Source organism: Pimephales promelas, chromosome 11, assembly GCF_988280905.1.
Source record: "Pimephales promelas chromosome 11, fPimPro1.hap1.1, whole genome shotgun sequence".
In the NCBI taxonomy this organism is placed as follows: domain Eukaryota; kingdom Metazoa; phylum Chordata; class Actinopteri; order Cypriniformes; family Leuciscidae; genus Pimephales; species Pimephales promelas.
The window spans coordinates 34,683,768-34,705,056 of NC_142779.1; the positions used below are offsets into that span (position 1 = coordinate 34,683,768).

The window sequence follows — 21,289 nt, forward strand, 5'->3', positions numbered from 1 at the left end:
CCAATCTTCCCAAATTCTGATAGAGGGCCATGGGACTTAGACCTGAGTGCAAAAATGGAGGCTCTAGCCCCTTCCAGAGCTGAGATATCAAAACTCAAAAATTCGGCCCGAAAAAAAAAAAACGACAGTGGTACCCCTTACGGTTTTTTTTTTTTGGGCGAAAAATTAAGTTTCTCCAATCTTCCTAAATTCTGATAGAGGGCCATGAGACTTAGACCTGAGTGCAAAAATGGAGGCTCTAGCCCCTTCCAGAGCTGAGATATCGAAACTCAAAAATTCGGCCCGAAAAAAAAACGACAGTGGTACCCCTTACGTTTTTTTTTTTGGGCGAAAAATTAAGTTTCTCAAATCTTCCCAAATTCTGATAGAGGGCCATGAGACTTAGACCTGAGTGCAAAAATGGAGGCTCTAGCCCCTTCCAGAGCTGAGATATCGAAACTCAAAAATTCGGCCCGAAAAAAAAACGACAGTGGTACCCCTTACGTTTTTTTTTGGGCGAAAAATTAAGTTTCTCCAATCTTCCCAAATTCTGATAGAGGGCCATGAGACTTAGACCTGAGTGCAAAAATGGAGGCTCTAGCCCCTTCCAGAGCTGAGATATCGAAACTCAAAAATTCGGCCCGAAAAAAAAACGACAGTGGTACCCCTTACGTTTTTTTTGGGGGGGCGAAAAATTAAGTTTCTCCAATCTTCCCAAAACTCTGGATTCTGATAGAGGGCCATGAGACTTAGACCTGAGTGCAAAAATGGAGGCTCTAGCCCCTTCCAGAGCTGAGATATCGAAACTCAAAAATTCGGCCCGAAAAAAAAACGACAGTGGTACCCCTTACGTTTTTTTTTTTTGGGCGAAAAATTAAGTTTCTCCAATCTTCCCAAATTCTGATAGAGGGCCATGAGACTTAGACCTGAGTGCAAAAATGGAGGCTCTAGCCCCTTCCAGAGCTGAGATATCGAAACTCAAAAATTCGGCCCGAAAAAAAAAAACGACAGTGGTACCCCTTACGTTTTTTTTTTGGGCGAAAAATTAAGTTTCTCCAATCTTCCCAAATTCTGATAGAGGGCCATGGGACTTAGACCTGAGTGCAAAAATGGAGGCTCTAGCCCCTTCCAGAGCTGAGATATCAAAACTCAAAAATTCGGCCCGAAAAAAAAAAAACGACAGTGGTACCCCTTACGGTTTTTTTTTTTTGGGCGAAAAATTAAGTTTCTCCAATCTTCCTAAATTCTGATAGAGGGCCATGAGACTTAGACCTGAGTGCAAAAATGGAGGCTCTAGCCCCTTCCAGAGCTGAGATATCGAAACTCAAAAATTCGGCCCGAAAAAAAAACGACAGTGGTACCCCTTACGTTTTTTTTTTTTGGGCGAAAAATTAAGTTTCTCAAATCTTCCCAAATTCTGATAGAGGGCCATGAGACTTAGACCTGAGTGCAAAAATGGAGGCTCTAGCCCCTTCCAGAGCTGAGATATCGAAACTCAAAAATTCGGCCCGAAAAAAAAACGACAGTGGTACCCCTTACGTTTTTTTTTTGGGGGCGAAAAATTAAGTTTCTCCAATCTTCCCAAAACTCTGGATTCTGATAGAGGGCCATGAGACTTAGACCTGAGTGCAAAAATGGAGGCTCTAGCCCCTTCCAGAGCTGAGATATCGAAACTCCAAAATTCGGCCCGAAAAAAAAACGACAGTGGTACCCCTTACGTTTTTTTTTTTTGGGCGAAAAATTAAGTTTCTCCAATCTTCCCAAATTCTGGTAGAGGGCCATGAGACTTAGACCTGAGTGCAAAAATGGAGGCTCTAGCCCCTTCCAGAGCTGAGATATCGAAACTCAAAAATTCGGCCCGAAAAAAAAAACGACAGTGGTACCCCTTACGTTTTTTTTTTTGGGCGAAAAATTAAGTTTCTCCAATCTTCCCAAATTCTGGTAGAGGGCCATGAGACTTAGACCTGAGTGCAAAAATGGAGGCTCTAGCCCCTTCCAGAGCTGAGATATCGAAACTCAAAAATTCGGCCCGAAAAAAAAACGACAGTGGTACCCCTTACGTTTTTTTTTTTGGGCGAAAAATTAAGTTTCTCCAATCTTCCCAAATTCTGATAGAGGGCCATGAGACTTAGACCTGAGTGCAAAAATGGAGGCTCTAGCCCCTTCCAGAGCTGAGATATCGAAACTCAAAAATTCGGCCCGAAAAAAAAACGACAGTGGTACCCCTTACGTTTTTTTTTTTTGGGCGAAAAATTACGTTTCTCCAATCTTCCCAAATTCTGGTAGAGGGCCATGAGACTTAGACCTGAGTGCAAAAATGGAGGCTCTAGCCCCTTCCAGAGCTGAGATATCGAAACTCAAAAATTCGGCCCGAAAAAAAAACGACAGTGGTACCCCTTACGTTTTTTTTTTGGGCGAAAAATTAAGTTTCTCCAATCTTCCCAAATTCTGATAGAGGGCCATGAGACTTAGACCTGAGTGCAAAAATGGAGGCTCTAGCCCCTTCCAGAGCTGAGATATCGAAACTCAAAAATTCGGCCCGAAAAAAAAACGACAGTGGTACCCCTTACGTTTTTTTTTTGGGCGAAAAATTAAGTTTCTCCAATCTTCCCAAATTCTGATAGAGGGCCATGAGACTTAGACCTGAGTGCAAAAATGGAGGCTCTAGCCCCTTCCAGAGCTGAGATATCGAAACTCAAAAATTCGGCCCGAAAAAAAAAAACGACAGTGGTACCCCTTACGGTTTTTTTTTTTGGGCGAAAAATTAAGTTTCTCCAATCTTCCTAAATTCTGATAGAGGGCCATGAGACTTAGACCTGAGTGCAAAAATGGAGGCTCTAGCCCCTTCCAGAGCTGAGATATCGAAACTCAAAAATTCGGCCCGAAAAAAAAAACGACAGTGGTACCCCTTACGTTTTTTTTTTTGGGCGAAAAATTAAGTTTCTCCAATCTTCCCAAATTCTGGTAGAGGGCCATGAGACTTAGACCTGAGTGCAAAAATTGAGGCTCTAGCCCCTTCCAGAGCTGAGATATCGAAACTCAAAAATTCGGCCCGAAAAAAAAAACGACAGTGGTACCCCTTACGTTTTTTTTTTTGGGCGAAAAATTAAGTTTCTCCAATCTTCCCAAATTCTGGTAGAGGGCCATGAGACTTAGACCTGAGTGCAAAAATGGAGGCTCTAGCCCCTTCCAGAGCTGAGATATCGAAACTCAAAAATTCGGCCCGAAAAAAAAAAATGACAGTGGTACCCCTTACGTTTTTTTTTTTGGGCGAAAAATTTAGTTTCTCCAATCTTCCTAAATTCTGATAGAGGGCCATGAGACTTAGACCTGAGTGCAAAAATGGAGGCTCTAGCCCCTTCCAGAGCTGAGATATCGAAACTCAAAAATTCGGCCCGAAAAAAAAACGACAGTGGTACCCCTTACGTTTTTTTTTTTTGGGCGAAAAATTAAGTTTCTCAAATCTTCCCAAATTCTGATAGAGGGCCATGAGACTTAGACCTGAGTGCAAAAATGGAGGCTCTAGCCCCTTCCAGAGCTGAGATATCGAAACTCAAAAATTCGGCCCGAAAAAAAAACGACAGTGGTACCCCTTACGTTTTTTTTTTGGGCGAAAAATTAAGTTTCTCCAATCTTCCCAAATTCTGATAGAGGGCCATGAGACTTAGACCTGAGTGCAAAAATGGAGGCTCTAGCCCCTTCCAGAGCTGAGATTTCGAAACTCAAAAATTCGGCCCGAAAAAAAAACGACAGTAGTACCCCTTACGTTTTTTTTGGGGGGGCGAAAAATTAAGTTTCTCCAATCTTCCCAAAACTCTGGATTCTGATAGAGGGCCATGAGACTTAGACCTGAGTGCAAAAATGGAGGCTCTAGCCCCTTCCAGAGCTGAGATATCGAAACTCAAAAATTCGGCCCGAAAAAAAAACGACAGTGGTACCCCTTACGTTTTTTTTTTTTGGGCGAAAAATTAAGTTTCTCCAATCTTCCCAAATTCTGATAGAGGGCCATGAGACTTAGACCTGAGTGCAAAAATGGAGGCTCTAGCCCCTTCCAGAGCTGAGATATCGAAACTCAAAAATTCGGCCCGAAAAAAAAACGACAGTGGTACCCCTTAGGTTTTTTTTTTCGGGGCGAAAAATTAAGTTTCTCCAATCTTCCCAAATTCTGATAGAGGGCCATGAGACTTAGACCTGAGTGCAAAAATGGAGGCTCTAGCCCCTTCCAGAGCTGAGATATCGAAACTCAAAAATTCGGCCCGAAAAAAAAACGACAGTGGTACCCCTTACGTTTTTTTTTTTGGGCGAAAAATTACGTTTCTCCAATCTTCCCAAATTCTGGTAGAGGGCCATGAGACTTAGACCTGAGTGCAAAAATGGAGGCTCTAGCCCCTTCCAGAGCTGAGATATCGAAACTCAAAAATTCGGCCCGAAAAAAAAAACGACAGTGGTACCCCTTACGTTTTTTTTTTTGGGCGAAAAATTACGTTTCTCCAATCTTCCCAAATTCTGATAGAGGGCCATGAGACTTAGACCTGAGTGCAAAAATGGAGGCTCTAGCCCCTTCCAGAGCTGAGATATCGAAACTCAAAAATTCGGCCCGAAAAAAAAAACGACAGTGGTACCCCTTACGTTTTTTTTTTGGGGCGAAAAATTACGTTTCTCCAATCTTCCCAAATTCTGGTAGAGGGCCATGAGACTTAGACCTGAGTGCAAAAATGGAGGCTCTAGCCCCTTCCAGAGCTGAGATATCGAAACTCAAAAATTCGGCCCGAAAAAAAAATCGACAGTGGTACCCCTTACGTTTTTTTTTTGGGCGAAAAATTAAGTTTCTCCAATCTTCCCAAATTCTGATAGAGGGCCATGAGACTTAGACCTGAGTGCAAAAATGGAGGCTCTAGCCCCTTCCAGAGCTGAGATTTCGAAACTCAAAAATTCGGCACGAAAAAAAAACGACAGTGGTACCCCTTACGTTTTTTTTGGGGGGGCGAAAAATTAAGTTTCTCCAATCTTCCCAAATTCTGATAGAGGGCCATGAGACTTAGACCTGAGTGCAAAAATGGAGGCTCTAGCCCCTTCCAGAGCTGAGATATCGAAACTCAAAAATTCGGCCCGAAAAAAAAACGACAGTGGTACCCCTTACGTTTTTTTTGGGGGGGCGAAAAATTAAGTTTCTCCAATCTTCCCAAAACTCTGGATTCTGATAGAGGGCCATGAGACTTAGACCTGAGTGCAAAAATGGAGGCTCTAGCCCCTTCCAGAGCTGAGATATCGAAACTCAAAAATTCGGCCCGAAAAAAAAACGACAGTGGTACCCCTTACGTTTTTTTTTTTGGGCGAAAAATTAAGTTTCTCCAATCTTCCCAAATTCTGATAGAGGGCCATGAGACTTAGACCTGAGTGCAAAAATGGAGGCTCTAGCCCCTTCCAGAGCTGAGATATCGAAACTCAAAAAATCGCCCCGAAAAAAAAACGACAGTGGTACCCCTTAGGTTTTTTTTTTCGGGGCGAAAAATTAAGTTTCTCCAATCTTCCCAAATTCTGATAGAGGGCCATGAGACTTAGACCTGAGTGCAAAAATGGAGGCTCTAGCCCCTTCCAGAGCTGAGATATCGAAACTCAAAAATTCGGCCCGAAAAAAAACGACAGTGGTACCCCTTACGTTTTTTTTTTGGGCTAAAAATTAAGTTTCTCCAATCTTCCCAAATTCTGATAGAGGGCCATGAGACTTAGACCTGAGTGCAAAAATGGAGGCTCTAGCCCCTTCCAGAGCTGAGATATCGAAACTCAAAAATTCGGCCCGAAAAAAAAAAAACGACAGTGGTACCCCTTACGGTTTTTTTTTTTGGGCGAAAAATTAAGTTTCTCCAATCTTCCTAAATTCTGATAGAGGGCCATGAGACTTAGACCTGAGTGCAAAAATGGAGGCTCTAGCCCCTTCCAGAGCTGAGATATCGAAACTCAAAAATTCGGCCCGAAAAAAAAAACGACAGTGGTACCCCTTACGTTTTTTTTTTTGGGCGAAAAATTAAGTTTCTCCAATCTTCCCAAATTCTGGTAGAGGGCCATGAGACTTAGACCTGAGTGCAAAAATGGAGGCTCTAGCCCCTTCCAGAGCTGAGATATCGAAACTCAAAAATTCGGCCCGAAAAAAAAAACGACAGTGGTACCCCTTACGTTTTTTTTTTTGGGCGAAAAATTAAGTTTCTCCAATCTTCCCAAATTCTGATAGAGGGCCATGAGACTTAGACCTGAGTGCAAAAATGGAGGCTCTAGCCCCTTCCAGAGCTGAGATATCGAAACTCAAAAATTCGGCCCGAAAAAAAAAAATGACAGTGGTACCCCTTACGTTTTTTTTTTTGGGCGAAAAATTTAGTTTCTCCAATCTTCCTAAATTCTGATAGAGGGCCATGAGACTTAGACCTGAGTGCAAAAATGGAGGCTCTAGCCCCTTCCAGAGCTGAGATATCGAAACTCAAAAATTCGGCCCGAAAAAAAAACGACAGTGGTACCCCTTACGTTTTTTTTTTTTGGGCGAAAAATTAAGTTTCTCAAATCTTCCCAAATTCTGATAGAGGGCCATGAGACTTAGACCTGAGTGCAAAAATGGAGGCTCTAGCCCCTTCCAGAGCTGAGATATCGAAACTCAAAAATTCGGCCCGAAAAAAAAACGACAGTGGTACCCCTTACGTTTTTTTTTTGGGCGAAAAATTAAGTTTCTCCAATCTTCCCAAATTCTGATAGAGGGCCATGAGACTTAGACCTGAGTGCAAAAATGGAGGCTCTAGCCCCTTCCAGAGCTGAGATTTCGAAACTCAAAAATTCGGCCCGAAAAAAAAACGACAGTGGTACCCCTTACGTTTTTTTTGGGGGGGCGAAAAATTAAGTTTCTCCAATCTTCCCAAAACTCTGGATTCTGATAGAGGGCCATGAGACTTAGACCTGAGTGCAAAAATGGAGGCTCTAGCCCCTTCCAGAGCTGAGATATCGAAACTCAAAAATTCGGCCCGAAAAAAAAACGACAGTGGTACCCCTTACGTTTTTTTTTTTTGGGCGAAAAATTAAGTTTCTCCAATCTTCCCAAATTCTGATAGAGGGCCATGAGACTTAGACCTGAGTGCAAAAATGGAGGCTCTAGCCCCTTCCAGAGCTGAGATATCGAAACTCAAAAATTCGGCCCGAAAAAAAAACGACAGTGGTACCCCTTAGGTTTTTTTTTTCGGGGCGAAAAATTAAGTTTCTCCAATCTTCCCAAATTCTGATAGAGGGCCATGAGACTTAGACCTGAGTGCAAAAATGGAGGCTCTAGCCCCTTCCAGAGCTGAGATATCGAAACTCAAAAATTCGGCCCGAAAAAAAAACGACAGTGGTACCCCTTACGTTTTTTTTTTTGGGCGAAAAATTACGTTTCTCCAATCTTCCCAAATTCTGGTAGAGGGCCATGAGACTTAGACCTGAGTGCAAAAATGGAGGCTCTAGCCCCTTCCAGAGCTGAGATATCGAAACTCAAAAATTCGGCCCGAAAAAAAAAACGACAGTGGTACCCCTTACGTTTTTTTTTTTGGGCGAAAAATTACGTTTCTCCAATCTTCCCAAATTCTGATAGAGGACCATGAGACTTAGACCTGAGTGCAAAAATGGAGGCTCTAGCCCCTTCCAGAGCTGAGATATCGAAACTCAAAAATTCGGCCCGAAAAAAAAATCGACAGTGGTACCCCTTACGGTTTTTTTTTGGGCGAAAAATTAAGTTTCTCCAATCTTCCCAAATTCTGATAGAGGGCCATGAGACTTAGACCTGAGTGCAAAAATGGAGGCTCTAGCCCCTTCCAGAGCTGAGATTTCGAAACTCAAAAATTCGGCACGAAAAAAAAACGACAGTGGTACCCCTTACGTTTTTTTTGGGGGGGCGAAAAATTAAGTTTCTCCAATCTTCCCAAATTCTGATAGAGGGCCATGAGACTTAGACCTGAGTGCAAAAATGGAGGCTCTAGCCCCTTCCAGAGCTGAGATATCGAAACTCAAAAATTCGGCCCGAAAAAAAAACGACAGTGGTACCCCTTACGTTTTTTTTGGGGGGGCGAAAAATTAAGTTTCTCCAATCTTCCCAAAACTCTGGATTCTGATAGAGGGCCATGAGACTTAGACCTGAGTGCAAAAATGGAGGCTCTAGCCCCTTCCAGAGCTGAGATATCGAAACTCAAAAATTCGGCCCGAAAAAAAAACGACAGTGGTACCCCTTACGTTTTTTTTTTTTGGGCGAAAAATTAAGTTTCTCCAATCTTCCCAAATTCTGATAGAGGGCCATGAGACTTAGACCTGAGTGCAAAAATGGAGGCTCTAGCCCCTTCCAGAGCTGAGATATCGAAACTCAAAAATTCGGCCCGAAAAAAAAAAACGACAGTGGTACCCCTTACGTTTTTTTTTTGGGCGAAAAATTAAGTTTCTCCAATCTTCCCAAATTCTGATAGAGGGCCATGGGACTTAGACCTGAGTGCAAAAATGGAGGCTCTAGCCCCTTCCAGAGCTGAGATATCAAAACTCAAAAATTCGGCCCGAAAAAAAAAAACGACAGTGGTACCCCTTACGGTTTTTTTTTTTTGGGCGAAAAATTAAGTTTCTCCAATCTTCCTAAATTCTGATAGAGGGCCATGAGACTTAGACCTGAGTGCAAAAATGGAGGCTCTAGCCCCTTCCAGAGCTGAGATATCGAAACTCAAAAATTCGGCCCGAAAAAAAAACGACAGTGGTACCCCTTACGTTTTTTTTTTTTGGGCGAAAAATTAAGTTTCTCAAATCTTCCCAAATTCTGATAGAGGGCCATGAGACTTAGACCTGAGTGCAAAAATGGAGGCTCTAGCCCCTTCCAGAGCTGAGATATCGAAACTCAAAAATTCGGCCCGAAAAAAAAACGACAGTGGTACCCCTTACGTTTTTTTTTGGGCGAAAAATTAAGTTTCTCCAATCTTCCCAAATTCTGATAGAGGGCCATGAGACTTAGACCTGAGTGCAAAAATGGAGGCTCTAGCCCCTTCCAGAGCTGAGATATCGAAACTCAAAAATTCGGCCCGAAAAAAAAACGACAGTGGTACCCCTTACGTTTTTTTTTTGGGGGCGAAAAATTAAGTTTCTCCAATCTTCCCAAAACTCTGGATTCTGATAGAGGGCCATGAGACTTAGACCTGAGTGCAAAAATGGAGGCTCTAGCCCCTTCCAGAGCTGAGATATCGAAACTCAAAAATTCGGCCCGAAAAAAAAACGACAGTGGTACCCCTTACGTTTTTTTTTTGGGCGAAAAATTAAGTTTCTCCAATCTTCCCAAATTCTGATAGAGGGCCATGAGACTTAGACCTGAGTGCAAAAATGGAGGCTCTAGCCCCTTCCAGAGCTGAGATATCGAAACTCAAAAATTCGGCCCGAAAAAAAAACGACAGTGGTACCCCTTACGTTTTTTTTTTTTGGGCGAAAAATTACGTTTCTCCAATCTTCCCAAATTCTGGTAGAGGGCCATGAGACTTAGACCTGAGTGCAAAAATGGAGGCTCTAGCCCCTTCCAGAGCTGAGATATCGAAACTCAAAAATTTGGCCCGAAAAAAAAACGACAGTGGTACCCCTTACGTTTTTTTTTTTGGGCGAAAAATTAAGTTTCTCCAATCTTCCCAAATTCTGTTAGAGGGCCATGAGACTTAGACCTGAGTGCAAAAATGGAGGCTCTAGCCCCTTCCAGAGCTGAGATATCGAAACTCAAAAATTCGGCCCGAAAAAAAAAACGACAGTGGTACCCCTTACGTTTTTTTTTTGGGGCGAAAAATTACGTTTCTCCAATCTTCCCAAATTCTGGTAGAGGGCCATGAGACTTAGACCTGAGTGCAAAAATGGAGGCTCTAGCCCCTTCCAGAGCTGAGATATCGAAACTCAAAAATTCGGCCCGAAAAAAAAAACGACAGTGGTACCCCTTACGTTTTTTTTTTGGGGCGAAAAATTACGTTTCTCCAATCTTCCCAAATTCTGGTAGAGGGCCATGAGACTTAGACCTGAGTGCAAAAATGGAGGCTCTAGCCCCTTCCAGAGCTGAGATATCGAAACTCAAAAATTCGGCCCGAAAAAAAAATCGACAGTGGTACCCCTTACGGTTTTTTTTTGGGCGAAAAATTAAGTTTCTCCAATCTTCCCAAATTCTGATAGAGGGCCATGAGACTTAGACCTGAGTGCAAAAATGGAGGCTCTAGCCCCTTCCAGAGCTGAGATTTCGAAACTCAAAAATTCGGCACGAAAAAAAAACGACAGTGGTACCCCTTACGTTTTTTTTGGGGGGGCGAAAAATTAAGTTTCTCCAATCTTCCCAAATTCTGATAGAGGGCCATGAGACTTAGACCTGAGTGCAAAAATGGAGGCTCTAGCCCCTTCCAGAGCTGAGATATCGAAACTCAAAAATTCGGCCCGAAAAAAAAACGACAGTGGTACCCCTTACGTTTTTTTTGGGGGGGCGAAAAATTAAGTTTCTCCAATCTTCCCAAAACTCTGGATTCTGATAGAGGGCCATGAGACTTAGACCTGAGTGCAAAAATGGAGGCTCTAGCCCCTTCCAGAGCTGAGATATCGAAACTCAAAAATTCGGCCCGAAAAAAAAACGACAGTGGTACCCCTTACGTTTTTTTTTTTGGGCGAAAAATTAAGTTTCTCCAATCTTCCCAAATTCTGATAGAGGGCCATGAGACTTAGACCTGAGTGCAAAAATGGAGGCTCTAGCCCCTTCCAGAGCTGAGATATCGAAACTCAAAAATTCGGCCCGAAAAAAAAACGACAGTGGTACCCCTTACGTTTTTTTTTTGGGCGAAAAATTAAGTTTCTCCAATCTTCCCAAATTCTGATAGAGGGCCATGAGACTTAGACCTGAGTGCAAAAATGGAGGCTCTAGCCCCTTCCAGAGCTGAGATTTCGAAACTCAAAAATTCGGCCCGAAAAAAAAACGACAGTGGTACCCCTTACGTTTTTTTTGGGGGGGCGAAAAATTAAGTTTCTCCAATCTTCCCAAAACTCTGGATTCTGATAGAGGGCCATGAGACTTAGACCTGAGTGCAAAAATGGAGGCTCTAGCCCCTTCCAGAGCTGAGATATCGAAACTCAAAAATTCGGCCCGAAAAAAAAAAACGACAGTGGTACCCCTTACGTTTTTTTTTTTGGGGCGAAAAATTACGTTTCTCCAATCTTCCCAAATTCTGATAGAGGGCCATGAGACTTAGACCTGAGTGCAAAATTGAGGCTCTAGCCCCTTCCAGAGCTGAGATATCGAAACTCAAAAAATCGGCCCGAAAAAAAAACGACAGTGGTACCCCTTAGGTTTTTTTTTTCGGGGCGAAAAATTAAGTTTCTCCAATCTTCCCAAATTCTGATAGAGGGCCATGAGACTTAGACCTGAGTGCAAAATTGAGGCTCTAGCCCCTTCCAGAGCTGAGATATCGAAACTCAAAAAATCGGCCCGAAAAAAAAACGACAGTGGTACCCCTTAGGTTTTTTTTTTCGGGGCGAAAAATTAAGTTTCTCCAATCTTCCCAAATTCTGATAGAGGGCCATGAGACTTAGACCTGAGTGCAAAAATGGAGGCTCTAGCCCCTTCCAGAGCTGAGATATCGAAACTCAAAAATTCGGCCCGAAAAAAAAAACGACAGTGGTACCCCTTACGTTTTTTTTGGGGGGGCGAAAAATTAAGTTTCTTCAATCTTCCCAAAACTCTGGATTCTGATAGAGGGCCATGAGACTTAGACCTGAGTGCAAAAATGGAGGCTCTAGCCCCTTCCAGAGCTGAGATATCGAAACTCAAAAATTCGGCCCGAAAAAAAAACGACAGTGGTACCCCTTTCGTTGTTTTTTTTTCGGGTGAAAACTTAAGTTTCTCCAATCTTCTCAAAACTCTGGGTTTAAGTGGTACCCCTTTCGGGGGTTTGGAAGGGTCTCAGCTCTGGAAGGGTCTAGAGCCTCCATTTTTGTACTCAGGTCTAAGTCTCATTGCCCTCTATCAGAATCCAGAGTTTTGAGAAGATTGGAGAAACTTAATTTCTTAACACTTAAAGGGATAGTTCACCCAAAAATGAAAATTAGCCCATGATTTACTCACCCCGAATGACTTTCTTCTTTTAGCCAAACACAATCAGAGTTATATAAAAAAATATGCTCATCCAAGTTTTATAATGGGACTGAATGGTGTCTTAGAAGCCGGAAAAAGTGCATCCATCCATCATAACAGTAGTCCATATGCCTCCAGGGGTTGATCAAAGTTTTTGTTAGAAAATTAAAAAAATGGATGCCATTACCCGAAGCCAGTGATTATAGTTTATAAAGTTATAAATAGGGATATTTTTCAATATTCACAAAACGGATAATTTCGCTTCAGAAGGCCTTTAATAATAATAATGCATTACTTATTGAATTACTTAATTTATATATGTGCTTTTTTGAGCTTCAAAATCTCAGGTACCATTCACTCCCATTATAAAGACAGGATATCTTTTAATATAACTGTTATTGTGCTCATGAAGAAACTCATATACTCCTAGGATGGCTTGATGGTGAGTAAATGATGGGACATATATATATATATATTTCTTTGCTTGAACAAACCCTTTAAAATTAGTCTTAAGAATTAGCCTGACCAGCAAGCAGTTAATTAGGGCTAATCAGTCTTACTTCTTGGATTCAAATTAGACCAATCTATCTTTTTATGTAACTGACTTAAAGTTATGATCAGCCTTGACTAGTCTAAGCAGTAGAGGTGGGCAGATCGATACTAATATCGATAATATCGATACCAACGTTGGTATCGGCATTGATCGATACCAACGCGAAAATATCGATACTTAAGTTTCAGTTTCTCTCGTTTTGCGACCTGAGTCCTGACCGTGTTTGTCAAAATGCTGCTGCTGTCATCATGCTCTTTGTAATCCTAGTGCTGCTCTCGTCCCCCTCTCCTGTGTTGTACCGTCACGTGACTCACCACTAGCTAGCGCGCTCCAGGACTACCACCAGTCAGGCACGCGCGGCCGCGCATTTCTAGTCTACAGCAGCACAATCAGAGACGGAGAACTTGTGACTTTGTTTATTTAAGAAAAAAATCCTGAATAGAAGTGCACTAAAGAAGAGAAACATTTTTTGTTTACATGCTACGTGAAAAGAGAATTTGTTTTTACATTTTTTATATTTGTGAAGTAATAATTTTGTAACTTTGTTTAAATAAAATAGAAGTAACCAAAAGTTGTTTCTGAACAAAAGTTTTTGTAGTACTGATTTTAACTGATAAATAACCCAAAATGCAAATCACAAAAACAAATTAAAAGTCATGAAAATTCATTTAGATTTAGGTTGAAGAGGCATCCACCTTAAAGTCCCTGTGAAATCAAAATTGAACCTATTTACTTTGTTAGCGCATATTACTAGTCTTGTGGTGAACAATTAATCCGTGCAAGTAAAAATATATTAAAAAAATGTTTTACCTTCTTTAATCAAAATCTGAAAAGTTACTTCCGGTCTGGTTTCTTTTTCTGATGACGTAGGTTTCACAGCTTGGGTGGGGAAACGCTTAACCACTCCCCTCAAACCGAGAGGAGGAGCGCTAGAGTAAAACCCTGCCCTCTGTTCAATATTCCGTTTCACTTGGAAATACGTCACAGCACTGGAGAAAAATCGTTTGCAACTTCCGGTTCACGGGGCCTTTAATTATTAAAAAGTATCGGTATTGGTATCGGTATCGGCGATACTGGCCCTGTATTTACTTTGTATCGGATCGATACCAAATCTAGCGGTATCGCACACCTCTACTAAGCAGATTATGGCCCAATTATATGATGTAACCTGCTTTTTATAGACTTTTTCATTGCACTTCTTTTTGGTTCTTTAACATCCATAGAAACTTTCCATTGCACAAAAGTTCTTCATACTGGAAAAAAAGTTATTTATATTTACGGCCCGGGTGTCAAGATTCGATACATATCACGATACTGAACTCACGATACGATATTATTGCAATACTCCAAGACATATGCGAACAAAAAATGTACTGTTGATTAAAATGCTAAATTTGATATCACATTGTGTGTGTAAATGATCACGCTCGGACTTGGTGCTGAAACCCAAAGCACAGGACAATAGAATAACAATACTCATGATTCTGAAGCTGAAAATACTGAATTATTGTAGACAAATATGCTTTCAATGTCACTGACTAGATATATTTAAAATAATGTAGATCACTTTTTACTGGTAACATCAGACATTTGGCATTATCAGGACCCACAAATATCCCCCATTGCATTATTATACATTATATTCAACATATATAGTAGTTTAATGTTTTACACTGTAATTTTTTACACTGGGTGAATTATACACGATACCTTGTCGCTATATCCACGATGCATATTGCATTTTTGTATTGCGATATATTGTTACTCTATTTAAATTAGATCTAAATGGTGATTTTCTAATAACTGTTCACTGAAGGGTTATTTTGGGGCTCAAAGTAGTTTTACTATGGCATTTCTGTGAAAACCTTATCTTTAAGAGCTATTAGACCTGTGCATGTACAGTATGAGTGTTGAGTGTTGTTTGCTTGTGTTCCAGAGTGAACGACGAGGACGTGAGATTGATGTTGTGGGACACGGCAGGACAGGAGGAGTTTGACGCCATCACCAAGGCCTATTACAGAGGTGCGAGTGTGTTCCCATACTGGGCTGTTTCTGCTGTGTGTGTGTGTGTGTGTGTGTGACTGACGTGTGGTCGTCTCGCAGGAGCTCAGGCGTGTGTGCTGGTGTTCTCCACCACCGACAGAGACTCGTTCGAGGCCATCGGCAGCTGGAGGGAGAAGGTGGAGATGGAGGTGGGCGACATTCCCACGGTCCTGGTGCAGAACAAGATCGACCTGCTGGACGACACCGTGATCAAGAAGTAAGAGTCAGCGATGCGCTTTAAAGGTGCCATTTTTAGTGCCATCCAGTGGTGATGTTGCGAATTGCACCCAACGGAAGTTACGGTGGCCGACAGGAAGTGATGTCGTCTGAGACAGCAGAGAGTATCCAGATAAATGGGTGGTTGATTATGATTCAACTTTTCTAACTTTAAAAAGTTACAGAATTTTATGTTTATTGTTATGAAAAGTACACAAAAGTACTCTTTCAAATTTGTATATGAAATCTATATATTAAAAAACACATCTTACTTTAAAACTGCAAGAAAATCGAACCCATTATTCTCTGTGTGTGTGTGTGGCTTCAGTGAAGAGGCCGAAGGTCTTGCTAAGAGGCTGAAACTGAGATTCTACCGCACATCAGTGAAGGAAGATCTCAACGTCAATGAAGGTGAGAGATGAAGCTTTTCCGCTCACTAACCTGATTATGCTTTATTATTAAATAACACCATTTATTTGTTGTAGTTTTTAAGTATCTGGCTGACAAATATCTGCATCGACTCAAGCAACAGTCAGCGGAGGAGAGCGAGGTCGTTCACACATCCAGCAATAAAATAGGTAAGACTGAACTTTTGTGTGACATCATCGAATGTAGTATTCTCTCTTTTTTCTTTTTTCTTCTTTATAAAATGTTTCTTTTTCAAATAAATGTCCTTTTGAACTTTCTATTCATCAAAGAATTTTGAAAACAAAGTATCATGGTTTCCACAAAAATATAAAGATAATACATTGATAATAATCATAAATGTTTCTTGAGCATCAGATCATCATATTAGAGTGATTTCTGTAGGATCATGTGACACTGAAGACTGGAGTAATGATGCTGAAAATACAGCTTTGATCACAGAAATAAATTACTTTTTTTATATATTCACATAGAAAACACTTATTTTTAATTGTAATAATATTTCATAGAAATATTATTATATATAGAGAAGATATTATATTATTATATATACAGAAGATTATATATATTTATATTTAATTGTTTTTTTTTACTAGGGTCAAAGCTAACGCTAAACCTTGACACCCACTCTTATTAATATAGGTTTTATTTTATTATTATTATTTTGCATATTTAACCAACCAGAGTTGATCAAACTTCAGATGTGTCACGATCATGCATTTGTATGTAGTCTCTTGCTCTTTTCCCCAGGTGTTTTTAACACTTCCGGCGGCACTCATCCGAACCAGAACAGCGGCGATCTGAACGGGCGTGATGTCATCAACCTGCGACCAAACAAGCAGAGGACGAAGAAAACGAAAAACCCGTTCGGCGGCTGCAGACTCCTGTAGAACGGCTTCATAGTGTGTGTGTGTGTGTGTGTCATCCGTCACGGACTCCTGTGGATGAGTGTGAGAGCTGCAACTGCTCCAAACACCCATTTCTGCGCCAATAGCAGCATCCGTCAGAATCACGGAGGAAACACGACACACACATGCTCTACTGGCGCAGAAGTGACGCGACGGTAAATTGGAGGTCTGTTAAGATATTTTTGTATGCGTATTCAAATCGTTTGGACACTGCCCCGTCCTCTCATTTTAACAATGATTGTGGCTCAAAATTGAATCTATGTTCTCACAGATGTGCATTATTGGATGTGGTACACAGCAGGGTAATATTCAGATGTTCTCTAATGAGATTACTTACAAAAGAAACACACCATTTGTGCATTTGGACTGTTCATCGTTTGTGCAATATGTTCGTATGGATGGAGATGCATATTTGCAATCTTCCCTTAACAGTAATGTTCATTTGTTTCTTATATGAGCAGTGTCATGAAGGTCAACACATACGTTCTAATAGGTATTTTTGTATGAGAAATGTAGTAAAGTAACGACTTACTGAAATCATTAACACAGTGCCAAAATGTTTCTACTTGTACGAAATGTAAATAGTGTTAGGAAATGGTTGAACGAGTCATATTTTTAGATATTATTTCAACATCATTGATATGCATTAGTATGCTTTTCATATTCCAACTCAATACCAAATGCAAGAGATGGAATTATATAAACATATTCTTTTGGAATAAGGAAGTTTCATTTTTTTTATTATTATTAATCATTTGCTGACAGCTGGCAGTGTTTCAGATATTAAAGCATACAACATCATCATACACTTACTGCTAGGGCTGGGCGATATATAGCTACTAAAATATATATTTATTGATTATATTATTAAGCCTCTATAGAAATATTCCACATTCATCTTAATATATATATATATATATATGCAGTAAAAATCATTTTTTAAATTTAATGAACAGAATTGCAATTATATTATAACTTATCATTTCATATGCACCAAAGTAACAAAAACTAAACATCGATATTTGTTTACATATTGTATTTTTTACTAAAACATTGCAGGACCATTAAAAAAAAAACATTAATGATTGAATTATATAAAAACAATTTTTCAGTTTCTTTTTCAAAAACTATGATGGATAATTAATAATAACAATAATTTATTTTATCAAATTTTTAATCAACGGTATGTTTTAATTAAAATGCTTTTATTATCGTCATGACGTGTAGAACAAAAGTATTGCTAAAGTATTGTTTTTGTTTTTAATTTTACGGTTTATATATCTCATTAAAATAACGTGAAATATAAAGATTTACCTTGAAGTCAGTGACCTCTTCCTGCCTAAATGTGTCATTGCATCAAGAAATGTTTGATTATAACATCTGGATGCTTCAAATTAATCGGGTGAATGCACATCTTAAACACTTTATTGTACAATACGTTTTTGCATATATTTCCTAGTAACTTCACTATTAGAGACGCTACCAGACACTAATGCATTCATATTAATGTAATCTTTACTATGCTACTTTATCTGTATCGGATTTAAATCTAAGAGAAATACAACGACCCAAAGACAAAAGAGCTGATAGAGCTGCCGTAGCTGTGCATGTCTAATTCGATTATTACTAGTAAAAATTACAATTAAAGAGCGGTCTAATTCAATTATTACTAGTAAAAATTACAATTAAAGAGCTGTCTAATTCAATTATTATTAGTAAAAATTACAATTAAAGAGCTGTCTAATTCGGTCATTACTAGTAAAAATTACAATTAAAGAGCTGTCTAGTTCAATTATTACTAGTAAAAATTACAATTAAAGAGCTGTCTAATTCAATTATTACTAGTAAAAATTACAATTAAAGAGCTGTCTAATTCGATTATTACTAGTAAAAATGACAATCAAAGAGCTGTCTAATTCAATTATTACTAGTAAAAATTACAATCAAAGAGCTGTCTAATTCAATTATTACTAGTAAAAATTACAATTAAAGAGCTCTCTAATTAAATTATTACTAGTAAAAATTACAATAAAAAGGGCTGTCTAATTCAATTATTACTAGTAAAAATTACAATCAAAGAGCGGTCTAGTTCAATTATTACTAGTAAAAATTACAATCAAAGAGCTGTCTAATTCAATTATTACTAGTAAAAATTACAATCAAAGAGCGGTCTAGTTCAATTATTACTAGTAAAAATTACAATTAAAGAGCTGTCTAATTCAATTATTACTAATAAAAATTACAATTAAAAAGCTGTCTAATTCGATTATTACTAGAAAAAATTACAATTAAAGAGCTCTCTAATTCAATAATTACTAGTAAAAATTACAATTAAAAAGCTCTCTAATTCGATTATTACTAGTAAAAATTACAATTAAAGAGCTCTCTAATTCAATTATTACTAGTAAAAATTACAATTAAAGAGCTCTCCAATTTAATTATTACTAGTAAAAATTACAATTAAAGAGCTGTCTAATTCAATTATTACTAGTAAAAATTACAATTAAAGAGCTCTCCAATTTAATTATTACTAGTAAAAATTACAATTAAAGAGCTGTCTAATTCAATTATTATTAGTAAAAATTACAATTAAAGAGCTGTCTAATTTAATTATTACTAGTAAAAATTACAATTAAAGAGCTCTCTAATTCAATTATTACTAGTAAAAATTACAATCAAAGAGCTCTCTAATTCAATTATTACTAGTAAAAATTACAATCAAAGAGCTGTCTAATTCAATTATTAGCTCTATAATTAAAAATGAATGGATGTCAATGGAGACATATGACAAGTAAAAAATAATTTGTAGAGCTCTCCAATTGGAATTGTTACTAGTAATAATTGAATTGCAGAGCTCTCTAATTTAATTCTTACTAGTAAAAATGCAATTACGACGAGTAACGCTGGGAACAATTGAATCTAAAACAGCTTGCCATAGAGTACGGTAATCTTGCCACTGAAGTGTAAATGCTATTAACGCTGTCGTAACGCTCTCATGACTCGAGTGTGTGATCACAGTGAACATCATCATATCGCCCAGCCCTTCTTACCGCTACACACTTCAATCATTATATCACTTACATATTTATGCATTCATGAAACTGCATCTACATGAATTGCTGGAATCCATAAAGTAAATGCACATATTTTCAGTGAGTTTCATCAACATCCTCCCAGAACCATGAACGTATAAAACTCACTTTAAAGTGTCTAGAATCCGGTTATCCAAATTAGCACCAATTCCTCGTGTGTAATCTTGGGCTAAATTGCACTGATACAATATTTAGGCTTTATATATGTACAGGAAACCATTCCAGGAGCTTATGCTTAATGTAAGTACAACTATCATTCAGATTTCTAGAGGATCCGTGACTAAAACTAAAACTAGCCTCCCAAAGCTTTAACCACTAAAGCCATTCACAGTCACACGAGTGAACACGACCAATCATTGGAGGAGAGAAGTTGTTGAATTGATGTTAATGAAACTTATGTGCTAAATGTGTTACTTCATTTGGGTCCATCTATCAAGACAACACTCTGAGTTTATGCTTTAAATGTGTGTGAATCGTTTCCACGTTATAGTCTCTGATGATTGACAGCACATGGATCAGTTTTCCGCAGGTTTTGTGGGGATTCCTGAACTTGTGATTGAATGTATTAATTCATGAAACGCATGCCTTGCATTATGTTTGAATGTGGAAACATGGTACTCGGCCACGACGGCCTTCATGTTTACAGCGCTATCCCTGACCATTACTGATGTTCATATGACGACACTACAGTGGACTAAAGGCACTTTATTTCTCTGACGGGATTCCTGATCATGTTATTAATAGGTTATCTTAAATATTCAGTGAGGATACAACTATCATTTTTTTTCTAATATGAAAATGTTTTCTGTTTTAGTCTTCTGTATACTGATTTATCCATGCCTTTCCCTTTAGATGTTAAGAATAAACCTGTCATTTGCAGTGAGTTTTCACAGTATGATTTAAAGCTCAGTTCAGATTCACCTGTCACTCCGTTCTGGTTTTGGGTTGTTGTTAAAAATGGACAAAATAAAGAATCTATTGTAGTCTTTTGACTTAATTGTACTTTTTTTCCTGTGACAACCTTATGTGTGCATGATTACAAAACAATGTTGTGAATATTTAACTATATAAAATAAATTCATAAATAAATATTCACACTTCGACCAAAATGATCATAAAGTCATATATAATGTTATCAAAGTTTTAAATGCTGTTTTTTCTGTTCATCAAATAATCCTGGGGAAAAAATAAATGATTTCCACAAAAAAAACATCAATATTGATAATAATATTTTTCCTGAGCAGCAAATCATCGCATTAGAGTGATTTCTGAAGGATCATGTGACACTGAAGACTGGAGTAATGATGCTGAAAATACAGCTTTGATCACAGGAATAAATTACACTTTGCTATATATTCACATAGAAAACAGTTTTTTTTTAAATTGTGATAATATTTCACATTATTCTTGTTTTTGATCACATACTGTAAGGTGAGCAGAAACAATCTAATGTAAGTTTGGATTATTCTGTCTCTAAATTCTGTTTGCTTGTTTTTCTACAAACTGTAAACAGTCTATTCAGACTAATAAACCACGTTTTTATTTTATTTATTATTTGTATTTTGTTTGATTGAACATTGGTATCTTTTTATCATAAAGCTGTTGGAGCCACCTTGTGTTGCGTCTCAACATTTAACTTTCACTCAACAAAGGAATGTTGTTCTAATAAATTGTTAATTGGTTTAATTAATTATAAAGCTAAAGTTATAAACCTGTTGTGATTTCTATGCAGGTTTACATAAATCATGGAAATAGTGTAGTTATTAATAGTGGTTTTAAAATACGTTACTGACTGTAATCAGAAAGAAACTGCTGTTTGTGAATCCAATCTCTTACAATTTTTTAAAGAAACAACTGAAATGTCAAAATGTGTGTGAACCATGGTTAAATCTGTTAAAAAGTTTATTTTTCATTTTTAAGGGTTGTTTACAGGACAACACGTAATATGCATGTG

General features: G+C 38.6%; 1 protein-coding gene across 1 annotated transcript in view; it reads left to right on the plus strand.

Moving 5' to 3' along the window:
- Positions 1-16,334, plus strand: part of rab23 (RAB23, member RAS oncogene family) — a 55,296-nt gene extending 38,962 nt beyond the window's left edge. Inside the window, exons 3-7 of the mRNA XM_039690492.2 lie at positions 14,587-14,672; positions 14,754-14,910; positions 15,238-15,320; positions 15,395-15,487; positions 16,086-16,334. Coding sequence (XP_039546426.2) covers positions 14,587-14,672; positions 14,754-14,910; positions 15,238-15,320; positions 15,395-15,487; positions 16,086-16,225 — 559 coding nt within the window. The 3' untranslated portion in view covers positions 16,226-16,334. The remainder of the gene's footprint in view (positions 1-14,586; positions 14,673-14,753; positions 14,911-15,237; positions 15,321-15,394; positions 15,488-16,085) is intronic.
- The last annotated feature ends 4,955 nt before the right edge of the window (positions 16,335-21,289 follow it).